The 12,606-nt window shown below is 35.9% G+C and overlaps 1 protein-coding gene and 1 non-coding gene across 2 annotated transcripts in view; both read left to right on the forward strand.

The window, feature by feature from the left end:
• Window positions 1–12,606, forward strand: part of PIGK (phosphatidylinositol glycan anchor biosynthesis class K) — a 123,264-nt gene that overhangs the window by 39,781 nt on the left and 70,877 nt on the right. The window contains exons 5-9 of the mRNA XM_078451772.2: window positions 666–777; window positions 2,004–2,100; window positions 4,172–4,289; window positions 5,305–5,415; window positions 11,021–11,193. Coding sequence (XP_078307898.1) covers window positions 666–777; window positions 2,004–2,100; window positions 4,172–4,289; window positions 5,305–5,415; window positions 11,021–11,193 — 611 coding nt within the window. The remainder of the gene's footprint in view (window positions 1–665; window positions 778–2,003; window positions 2,101–4,171; window positions 4,290–5,304; window positions 5,416–11,020; window positions 11,194–12,606) is intronic.
• On the forward strand, window positions 9,309–9,499 carry LOC132674139 (U2 spliceosomal RNA). The gene has a single exon (XR_009608444.1). It is a non-coding gene; the product is annotated as a U2 spliceosomal RNA (small nuclear RNA).

Consider the following 12,606-nt stretch of genomic DNA (forward strand, 5'->3'; position numbering starts at 1 on the left):
AATTTAGATCTGTGTAATATAACTTCAAATATGCTTTCAAAGAATCCTAGAGATCCACACATTTCAGGTTAGGAAATCTGGCTTAAAGTGTGATGAATTTTTTACATGTTAAAGTTACCCTTAACATAATTAAAGTAACAAAATGCATTAAAAAATCAAAGATACATAATTTAGGGATTATTTATGGAACTATCATTATGGCTTTATTTTTATGATTCATTATGGACCTATCTTTCAAATTTTATATACAATTCACCAGGCAGTTGTACAGATTAACTGCAGTAGTTATAATGTTGTTAGATTTATTTACAAGTTTCTATATTTTGTATCTTCCCAAAGAATTGCCTTTGAAAAAAGATAAATAATTTTTAAGTTTTTGGGCAATATTTTGCATAGCATTTAAAGTTTTAAATTTAATTAACTGATTTTTCCCCAAGGTAGTTTTGTTAGCTGTTAGTATTTAATGGAAGCAAGTCAATTTTGAGGTATATATTTAAGGTATATATTTAATTGAGTTATATTTCTTTTTGTGTTTTATTTTCAGTTTATGCTGAGTAATTCATAGAGAAAGAAAGAGGAATGTTTTTGAAAACTAAAAAAAATTATCACGTTTCCCTGAGTTCTATTTCATTTGATTTCTTCTTCTTCTTTTTTTTTTTTTTCAGGTGACTGTGGAGAATTTTTTACGGGTATTAACTGGCAGGATCCCACCTAGTACTCCTCGGTCAAAACGTCTTCTTTCTGATGATAGGAGCAATATTCTTATTTATATGACTGGTAATTTCAGAATTTAAATATTTAGTAAGAGAATATATTGTAACTCTTCTCAAGAAGGAATCTTCATGGAAAGAAATTTAAACATTTGTTTTGTAGTTCTCTTTTCTCATAGGACAACTTGAAATGATATTTGGAAACAGTATGATATACTGTCCCTCAGTTTATGATCTCTATTTATTTATTTATTTATTTATTTTTTTACTATTACCCTGGTAAAAACTTACTACCTTTTACTTAGGATCCTGGCTATCGCTTTGTCTTCAGTTTTGTCTCCTGTTAATCATCCTACTAAAGTATTTAATTAAAATAGCAAATCTGTCCTTCCTTTGTGTGAAACTTTACAATGGTTTCCTGTTGATGGAGTCTCAAATTTTAGTGTGTATGAAGATTATTTGAATGCAAATACTCAGGTCTTTCCTAAAATTCTGATTTAGTTTTGGTCCAGTTTGAGCTCACAGGACTGCAGTGTGTTCTGAGGGGCCACTGACGTAGACAGGTTTTTCTACCTTGATGGCCTGTGGGAAGTACCTTTTAAAAAGCTGCACAAAGGAGCTTTATAGGCATGCTAATGATGGTGCTGATATGTTTCTTACTTTACAGCAAAAGAAACAGAGACATAGAAAGATTTAAGTTATTTGCCTAAGTTAACACAGTCATTAAGTGGCAAAGCTAGCATTTGAATCCGACAGACTGGCTCTATCCCTGTATTCTAAAGGTCACAATCTTCTGGTCAGCTCTCATGGGACAGTGGTTGATGGTAGTAAACACTTTGATTTTTATGTGGGAATGACACTTACTGGTAGTAATAGCATTCCCGGTATACACTGTGAATAGAACTAGCGTACTATGGCACCAGCTAGTGTCTGCAACCTCTTTCTCACCACAGTATTTGCCTGGTATTTGAGAAATTTATTTATGGAAACTCACTTCTGACATAATAATGAAGCCAGTGCAAAAGTATAAATGTGCTTTTATATGATAAAATGATGAGAACTTTTAAAGATAATAGATCTATTTTTTTGCACACTGTATCATTATTCTGTTTTTAATTGGTATAATAGAAAATTAAATTTTTCATTTTCACAGTACTTTTAATTTTAGAGTGTAAAATAACAAATGCTATTAAAATACTGCCATGAGTGAAGTAAATGCTTGTATCTGGATGTATGCAGTTTGTATTTTTTTAAAAAATGCATATATTTGATCTTTTTAACTCTTCCTACAAGGACATGGTGGAAATGGTTTCTTGAAATTTCAAGATTCTGAAGAAATTACCAACATAGAACTTGCAGATGCTTTTGAGCAAATGTGGCAAAAAAGACGGTAATTAGCAGATGATTACTTTTCATAAGATAAATTAATACCTAATTTTTCCATGGTTAGTGGATTTGTAGATCTTACTTTATGAGATTTTAATTTATTTTAATAGTTTCTTCTACTCTTTTAGGTTTATGTTTGTTATTTCTACTGAACTGAATTATTTTTAAAAGAAACCTCAGTGTCATTAAAGAGTATTAAAAAAAAAGTTAACCTTTTAAGATTAGCTGTCTGTTATATTTAGCATTGTTTTTGGAGGAAATAAGAGTCCCACAATCAAGTTCCCCATTATGTACAGGGTTTGTGAACATATATTTATTTTCCAGCTTCCTGTTGTTACTTTTTTGTACATTCTCTGACCCTCCACATGAGAGCAGTACATTATTTCTTCTTTGGAAGAAAATGCTGAAATTACGATTAATATAATATTTGTAACAACTCACATTAAGGATGATATGTATGTTGTTAGTAATCCATGGTAAGCACCCCCCCCCCCCCCAGTTGAAAGTTGTCAAAGAAAGTAAGAGAATAGAAAGCAGCAGAAGTGCTTTTAACTTGATTATCTTCAATAAAAACTTCTGGGTTACCTTCTAAACACATGGCACAGACAGGAATGTGATGCTTACTCTGCCTTCAGAGTGTTTAAAATCTAGTGTATGTACACAACTGTGCTACATGTTAAATGTAAATATTGAATTACATGCATAAGAAGAATGAACGGAGGTGTTGAAGAGGAAACTTTTGCTAGGTACTAGTTTTATCTTATTCATAGCTTACATTTATTGGATATATACTAGGTACTAAGCACTGTGTTTTATATGTACTGTCTCATTTAGTTTTAATGATAACTCCATGAGGTAGATACTATTATTATTCCTGTTTTCACACGTGAGTAAATTGAGGCACAAAGAGATTAAGTAACTTGCTAGACTTTACACAAGTAGTCAGTCCAGCACTAGAATTCATTCCAAAGTCCAGTCATAGGGCTGACTCTCTGAATTGTTCTAGTATACTGCCCCTCGTAACCTTAGATGTTTCTGCTTCAGGGGCCTCCTCAGATTTTGTCTCAGAACAAATATGCCATATGAATTGTTCCTTTTGTCACATGCTTAGATATTATGGTACAAGATTCCTTGTTTTCTTTTCTAGGTGCAATGTTAGCTGTTTACCTAGATCCAGTGTCTGAAAAACTTCTGAAAAAAGTTTCTATCTGCTCCCTACCTTCACCAGCTAGGCAATGCATTTTAAAATATAGATTGACCTTACCCTACATTTTTGAAACTAATTTTCTCCATCTTCCCAAATTTATTGTAAATGTTAACTACATAGTGCTGTTCTCCTTTTCCCAAATAATTATACTTTTTCAAATTTAGGTGCCATAGTACAGCTTTTTTCCTCTCCTGGGATGTGCTATTCCTTTCTTTTTTAGTTAAAATAATTCACCCTTCCTTGCCCATGACAGACATCACCTTTCCCTGACCTGCCTTTCTTTACAGTTCCCTCTCTTCCTTTCTCTATGCTCTTAGAGCATTTGATTTTGCTAGACTTGAAGCTCTATGAAGGCAGGGAGGGACTGCTGTATCCCCAGCTTAGTGTGAGGCTTACTGTAGGCTCTAATAGCTATTTGTAACTCTTACCACACATTCCCTTTAGTTATATGTTCATATGTTTCTCTTCCAGTTAGATTTTAAGCTTTTTGAGTATACTAAGTCATATATTTTTATTTTTTCCTGAACCTGGACTCGTTTTCTAGGACAGCATGGGTGCCAAATAACTGGTTTTTTAATTGAATATTCATTTGGATTCAAGATAAGGGAGGGGGAAAGAGTTGAGGCAGCCACTTTGTGGTCCAACCACTACTCCCTGTTGAGGTAGTTTCCCTGGACAGGATTATAGCTTTGATATTTCTAATATCAAATTTGTACTGGGAATTCTACTGAAAACTCTCAAATTTTTAATGAAATGACTAAGATATGATTTCAAGACTTCAACATCTTATGCAAGTATTATAAAAATATTACTCAATGTATTATTAACAGCATGATTCATGTCAAAGATATTACCACTTTTCTTTCAGCTACAATGAGCTGCTCTTTATTATTGATACTTGTCAAGGAGCATCCATGTACGAACGATTTTATTCTCCTAACATAATGGCTTTAGCTAGTAGCCAAGTGGGAGAAGATTCGCTCTCGGTAGGTGCATTCTTTCCATTTGTGAACTGCATTGTCTTTGGAATATGTTGCTATTTTGGAAATCACTTGTATGCTTTATGAATATATTTGGGTTTTTTTAGTCTCAGACTTTTTAACACCTTAGAAGGAAATTTTTGTTGCATTTAAAACATTTTCTTAAAATGATGAGATTAGACATATACTTCTTTCTTCTGCTTTGCTTTAAAAAAATTATTGCAGTATAATTGACATACAATATTATGTTAGTTTCAGGTATACAATATAATGATTTAATATTTGTATATATTATAATCACTACAATGAGCTGGTTAACATATGTCACAATGCCAAAACAAAAAACAAAAAAACAAAAAAAAATCACCATACATACAGAATTTTTTTTCCTTGTAATGAGAACTTGTAAGATTTACTTTCTTAGCAACTTTTAAATCTGCAATACAGTATTATTAACAATAGTCACCATGCTGTACATTACATCTCATGTCTTATTAAATTTATAACTGCAGTTTGTCCTTTTGGCTCCCTTCACCCATTTGGTCTTACCCCCACCTCTCATCTGGCAACCGCCAATCTGTTCTCTGTATCTATAAGGTTGGTTTTTGTTCTAGTCGTTGTTTTTAGATTACATGTATAAGTGAGATCACATAGTATTTGTCTTTCTCTGACATATTTCATTTAGTATAATGCCCTTAAGACCCATCCATGTTGGGCGCCTGGGTGGCTCAGTCGGTTGAGTGGCCGACTTCGGCTCAGGTCATGATCTCACGGTCCGTGAGTTCGAGCCCCGCGTCCGGCTCTGTGCTGACAGCTCAGAGCCTGGAGCCTGTTTCGGATTCTGCGTCTCCCTCTCTCTCTGCCCCTCCCCTGTTCATGCTCTGTCTCTCTCTGTCTCAAAAATAAATAAACGTTAAAAAAAAAAAAAAAAAAAGATCCATCCATGTTGCCATAAATGGCGAGATTTCATTTTTTTTATGGCTTAATAATATGCCGTTGTATATGCTTTGCTTTTTCATAGCATCAACCTGATCCTGCAATTGGAGTCCACCTTATGGATAGATATACATTTTATGTCTTGGAATTTTTGGAAGAAATTAATCCAGCTAGTCAAACTAATATGAATGACCTTGTAAGTATTTGCTTGATTTGATTATAGCACATAGGTCTGCTTAATGCGGTAAGTGAAGTCCTTTACTCCCCGTACTCCTGGGGTACTGTTTCATATGTTGAATGGTAGCCTTTTAAATGGTTTTGAATTTCCCTTTACAGTAATATCTCTGTCTTTACTACAGGAGGCCTCAAGCTTTAGTCCAACTAAAGTCAACTAAATTCCTTGAGGTGCTTTCTTGTTTTCATTCATTTTCTCATGCTCTTTTCTCTACCAGAAATGTACTTTTTTTAGATTCACCTATTCAAATTCTGTCTATTCTTTGGGAGTCAAATCAGATTCTACCTCCTTCAGGAAATAGCCCCATAATTCTTCCCTGTTGGATTTAAGTAAGATAAATAAAGTTTTTCAGAGATTTCTCTTTTGTACCACTTATCATAGTCTGCCTTTTTCTGAACTTACTGAGTGTAATAAGATGTTGGAGAAAAGGGATTTTCTCTTACATATTTGTGTCCACCCTACAACTTCTTGTACAGTGTTTTGATGTGGCTTCTTGAATTTAGTTCAATCTTTTTTCTTGACTTTTCTATATTGATTGTACCCTTAAATTAGATCTACTCTGAAGTTGCTCTTGAAAGTAAGCAAAAGAAAAAGCTTGAAACAATTCTAGCCTGGATAATTACTGTGCATCAATGACTTTTGCTCTTATTTTTTCATTAATTTATAACTTGTTCTTTTATTCACAAACATTTTTTTGAGTTTTGGCTAAGTGCCAGCCACTGGCTATATCCTAGTGAAAGAGGCAGACACTGTCCCTGCCTTCGTGGAGCAGGGAGAATGAAGGGGAAGCCAAGTAGATGGGGCTTACCATTTAGATAATTTTATTTTAATTAAAGAAGTTCTAGGCTCCTGGGTGGCTCAGTTGTTGAGCATCTGACTCGATTTAGGCTCCTGTCATGATCGCAGGGTCATGGGATCAAGCCCACGTCAGGCTCTGCACTGAGTATGGAGCCTGCTTAAGATTGTCTCTCTCTCTTTCTTCCTCTGCCCCTCTCTCCCACTCATGCACACTCTCTCTAAGATAAAAAAAAGTTCTGCAGAATTCTGAAAATCACTGTTGTGAGCTATCATATTTGATAACATAGAACTATTTCTTACGTTTTGAAGGTTATATATTTTGATGCCTGTTAAATCTTAATACGAATTTGGAAATTAAATCTTGTTATAATGCTACTTTATAAGAAAACTATAGTCACCTAAATTCTAGTTACTATAGTGGTTAAGTTTATTCCCTTTTTTAAAAAAATTTTTTATTTAAAAAAGGTTTTTTTTCTTAACGTTTATTTATTATTGAGAGACAGAGAAACACATAGCATGAGCATAGAAGGGGCAGAGAGAGGAGGAGACACAGAATCTGAAGCAGGCTCCAGGCTCTGAGCTGTCAACACAGAGCCCGACGCAGGGCTTGAACTCACAAACTGCGAGATCGTGACCTGAGCCAAAGTCGGGTGCTCAACCAACTGAGCCACCCAGGTGCCCTAAGTTTATTCCCATTTTTAATTATACATTGTATATTTTATTTAATATGTGAGACACGGTCTCAAAAGTTTACCATATATGCACTTTACACTTCAAATAGACGTCTAATGGATTTAAAAAAAAAAATACTCTGTCTCTCTAAAATAAATATTGAGGGGCGCCTGGGTGGCTCGGTCGGTTAAGCGTCCGACTTCGGCTCAGGTCATGATCTCACGGTCCATGGGTTCGAGCCCCGCGTCGGGCTCTGTGCTGACAGCTCAGGGCCTGGAGACTGTTTCAGATTCTGTGTCTCCCTCTCTCTGTGACCCTCCCCCGTTCATGCTCTGTCTCTCTCTGTCTCAAAAATAAATAAACGTTAAAAAAAATAATAATAAAATAAAATAAAATAAATGTTGAAAAAAATTAAAAAATAATAACTTCTTCCATTGAAATCATACAGGAAAAACTGAGGAAACTCCTGTTTTGTTTGTGTGTTTGCTTTTGCCCACAGTTGCTGTGTGGTTTTTATTTTTTTATTTTTTGTGTGTGTGTAGTTTTTAATAAACATTCCTCACTAATATCTTGTTTTCCACTTCCATGTTTTTAATTGAATGATTATTTTAATCTTGTTCAGTGAGAATGATCCATTTCCTTGAAGTTAAATATTATAGTGAATTGGCATGTCTCCAGATGTTGTGAACTAATACCTATTCTGTTGGATTAAATGTGTTGGGTATCAGCCGTATTCAGAGTGTACTATATCAGGTGCTTCAGGAGCAGCAAAATTAGAAGACATTGTGCTTAGCCCCTTAAAAATTTTTAGTGTCATTGGTAACTGTTGCAAAGCACATTTATAGAGTGACGCCTATTATCTCAAGTCTCTGGATCCTCCAGGTAATCTTCTGTCCTCTGTGAACATCTAATTCTTGCTATGTACCTTTAAGATACTTTTGCTTTTAATATTTCTCTGTAATTGTTTATATTTGTGACGTTCCTTCGAGGCTTTCAGCTTCTTAAATAAGCAGTATAAGAACCATGCTTTATGTATCTTATTACCCCCAGAACTTAATTATAGTACCTAGTGTATTTATAGATTTTCAGTGAATATTCTGAATGAGTGAAAAGATATGACAACAATGCACATTTGTATGATTCCTTTAAATCCAGTGGGATTGGTCATTAAAATTTTTCTTGGAAGAGAGAGACTTTCAGGTTTGGAAGCAGAGAAGTATAGCATATTCCAGGAAAATGGAATACATGCAGAGGCACAAAAGTTGGAATATGTCATCATCCTTGTCTTTGACAGTTTTATAATCTGGTTAGAGTGTGGAGATTCTGTAAGTGAAGGAGATTATGAAAAGTGAATGTTGGTAAGGCTAAGGAAACCAGAAGGATATGATAAAATTTTCTTGAAGGAAGGAATAACTTCAAAGAAAGTGAAGTACAATGATTTTAGCAGCAAAGAAGATAACTACTTTTTATCTTGTTCCCCAAGCTCATTCCACTGTGCTTTTCCTGCTTTCTTCTGCTGGTACTTAATAAAGCCCACCAAGTTGCTCATACAGGAATGCCTTCAGTATACATAGGACTTCAATCTTATTTTTGTTTATTTTGTTTTATCTTTTTTTTTTTTAATTTTTTTTTAACGTTTATTTATTTTTGAGACAGAGAGAGACAGAACATGAACAGGGGAGGGGCAGAGAGAGAGGGAGACACAGAATCTGAAACAGGCTCCAGGCTCTGAGCTGTCAGCACAGAGCCTGACACGGGGCTCGAACTCACGGACCGTGAGATCATGACCTGAGCCGAAGTCGGACGCTTAAGCGACCGAGCCACCCAGGCGCCCCTATTTTGTTTTATCTTTTACTTTGTTTCTGCAACTTTTCATCTGTATCATCCTTCCTGCTTGGCATTTTACTTTCTTGTGAAATCTGTTTGGCATTTTACTTTCCCCACCCTTTTGCCTTCACTGCTTCTTAATTTATGTCCTGATCTCTTTGTATTTCCTTTTCCTGCTTTCCTGAACCAGGAAGGCATTGTGATGCTAGGCAAATTACTTAATCTTTTAGTAGTTTAAAGTAGAGATAATAATTTTGATATACCTCAAAGTTATTGTTGGGCTTAAATGAGAATATCTACGAATTACTTAGCACAGTGCTTAGATCACTTTGTTTCTTAAATTCTAGCTGCTCTGCCCTTCCCCACCCATATCCCATCACATTGGCGATTACTTTTGCATGTGGTCTTGTCTCCACAGGTGGGCAAATGCTGTAGGCCCTAGGCCCTTACCAGCAGGCCTGTCATGGTTTTCTTCACATGTCCTGTGCTCCTGCCCAACTAGGTTATTTGCCCTACACATTTTTGCAGCCACTCCTTTAGTAAGAGAGTTATTTCCCATTGTTTCTCAGCCTTTCAGCTAAGATGGAGTGTAATATTTGTTTTCAGCAGTTTAGTATCTACTATATCTTCTATCCGAGGACAGTATATTAAATGGGTTTTTGGAGCAGGGAGGTGGAACAAGAGCTTGCCCCATCCACTGCTCTCATTGACCTGGTATTATAGTACCTCTAGGAATGGTACACCCTCTCACGGGAATGGCAGGGTTGCAAATGGCAGGCTGGTGTTGGGGCAGGAGTCACACGCTGGCACAGAAACCAAGCAGCCAGGCTCTAGTGTCCCTGGCCTGAGGACCTAAGGGCTCCCTTCTTCATGTGACTGCACATGTGTACTGTCACAGGTCGGCTGGCCTATGTGTTTGTGGCTGTCAGGATCAGTCTCACCACACTCCATCCACCACAGGAAAGTCCTGGCTTCCTCCCTCCCCACTTGTGCCTCCATCCGTTTGTGTCACCACTCCCACAAAAGAATGCTATTTCCCATCTATAATCTACCTTTCCCTTCAGAAAATAGCTTAAATCCCACTCCCTCTTTTTTCTTATCCTCAACCTATAAGAAGTTTATCCTTTTCTGAAGCAGAATCTGTCACCTTTTTTTCTACCTTGTTATGTTTATTCATCTCTGATGTGGCTTAAAGGCTTGAGGATAGGGCCATGGCTATCAACTTCTGTATCCTTTTTGGAAGATAACAGTATGAAATATATGTAGTAGACATTTTTTATCCTTTGCTGAGTGAATGAATGACTATATGTCTATCCTTGGTAATTCACTGATCTGGAATATCAGGGGTAAGGTTAACATAGAAATTATTGTGAGATCAATGTAGAGATGAAGTCATGGTTTTCAGGCTTTGTTCTTTGGAGCAGCAGAGTGTCTGGATGTGCCTTGAGTTTATTTTCATTATGGATAAACTAAGAAAGTTACTTAATTTATAGAATTTATACACAGCAGGAGAACAAAGGGCCTCTCTAGTGGGGGGGGGGGGGGGTAGGGGTGTCTGTACTTCAACTTCCTGCCTTCCAGAGCAGCTCTGCTTTCATCTTTTATATTTTGGGCTACTGTGTAATATTTTATTTGAATTTAAAGTTTTGTTTTGTTTTTTAAATGAAGCATCATGATTATAAAATGTTTGAAAAACCATTCTGGGGGCTCCTGGATGGCTTACTCAGTTGAGCGTCTGACTCTTGATTTTGGCTCAAATCATGATCCCAGGGTCATGGAATCAAGCCACATGTTTGTCTACGAGCTGAGCATGGAGCCTGCTTAAAATTCTTTCTCCCTACCCTCTCTCCCTCACTGCACTTTCTCTCTCTCTAAAAGAAAAAAAAAATAATAAAACATTCTGGAAGAGCACCCCACTGAGACGAATGTAGTTACAAAAAACCCACAATGTTTCTTGTAGTGTTACATGTGAGTTCTCAGTAAATTTAAGGTCCGAAATATATTTGGTAGCATATGATTCAAAAAAACTGAATGTTTTTTTTCCCTCCCTAGCCAGCTTCCCTTTTTATAACTTGTTCTAATGTCTGCTGTATAGCTTTCTTAGAATGTCATGTACTACCATAGCAATGAAACTTTAATCTTTAGAATCAGTAGCTTCTTCAGGTTGGGAGAGCTTTAAAAATACAGAACAGTCTACTATACTGTGTTACTGATTTAATAAATGCTGTATGTATATGTGTGTATTTATTGTTACATATATCTTTTTCAGTTTCAGGTCTGTCCCAAAAGTCTATGTGTATCTACCCCTGGACATCGCACTGATCTTTTTCAAAGGGATCCTAAAAATGTCCTGATAACTGATTTTTTTGGAAGTGTGCGGAAAGTGGAAATTACAACAGAGACTATTCGTCTGCAACCAGATTTAGGAAACATGGAAAGCAGGTATTCATCTTGAATTATTATTTTATTAGAATATACTAGTCTTACAACTCATAAATCTTTATGTAACATGATGTTCCATAGTAGTGAGAAATGAAAGTTGGTGTTTGTAAATAAACTACACATTTCTACCCATTCTTCACTTTATGTAGGCCCTATAGTTTTCAGGCTTATGAGCAAAAGCTATTAATATTAGGGAGAAGCTAAGATCATGATTAGGATTGTGTCGTTAGCTCCAAAATACAATGTTCATAGTAGCAATTTGAGACTGGCTCAAAAGGACTAAAACTTTCCTCGTAACTGACTTTCTTAGAGCCATTACTTTTCTTTAGTGGAGGTGTGCATAAAAAAGGTTTCAGAAAACCTTCATGAAAGGGCAGGTATGTGAACTTTTCAAACATTACCACGCTAATGAGTGTGTATGCTTTCACCTGTTGCAATAGAAAGTGTTTGTTACATGATGTGACACTGAATAGGAAAGTTGGCAGCTGGGTGTAATAAGGGCCCAAGGAATCCGGCAGGTATAAGGCAGATAAACATAAAAAGGGGAAGCGAGCACCAAAAGAACATAGGAGCCAAATACAAACTTTAAATAATCATTTCCATGTTCAGAATTTCTTTGGGCTCCAGCAGTAAGGCTACTTCTCTCTCTGCCATGTATTTTGATTCCTAGAGTCTGGGTGGTTTGTGAGCCTGGTTCAGTGGTATCTCTGGTTTTTCTCTAGTGTTACATTATGTTAATCTGAAACAATTTATCTGGAACTATTGTAAATTTGGAGGGACTGTCTCATCAACAGGTGCCACGGTTTTGGATTTATTTGGGGGCTCTTGGTAATTCATTAGGGAAAGGAATGAGGGAGATAGGGATATACACCCTCTCTTGGGGAGTAGATGATGTGTGAGTGTGCGGTGAGTATACATGCCTGCACACACGTGTAGGTGTGTATGTATGCGTGTGTGAGCGCACAGACCGGAGAGAGAGAGTGAGAGAAATGGGTTGACTTGGGGTATGCGAACTTTAGAAATATTTATAACATTTCATTTTTTTTTCCCCTGTAAACATTTTCAAAGGAAAAATGCTTTGTTAGGATTAAATAGTGTCTCAGTTAATAACCATTTCTTGAAATATATGGATGATATATTTTACTAGGCATTTAACTTTGTTATTTGTGATTGTCTAATGCTGTCTATTGGAAACTCATACTTCTGAGAACTTTTCTGGATTGCTAACTGGCAACATAAATTACTCTCAACTTTGAAAATTTCAAAGACTTGTAATTGAGCTTATGAATGTTTTAGGAATAAGTTTAAAAATTACAAAATGAATGTTTGAAGATTTAAAATTGATATTATTGTTAATTATTTCCTATTTTGGATATTCAAAGCCTTAGGTCTTTTCCAATTTCCTATAGCTTA

The sequence above is a fragment of the Panthera onca genome, chromosome C1 (genome assembly GCF_046562875.1).
Source record: "Panthera onca isolate mPanOnc1 chromosome C1, mPanOnc1 haplotype 2, whole genome shotgun sequence".
In the NCBI taxonomy this organism is placed as follows: Eukaryota; Metazoa; Chordata; class Mammalia; order Carnivora; family Felidae; genus Panthera; species Panthera onca.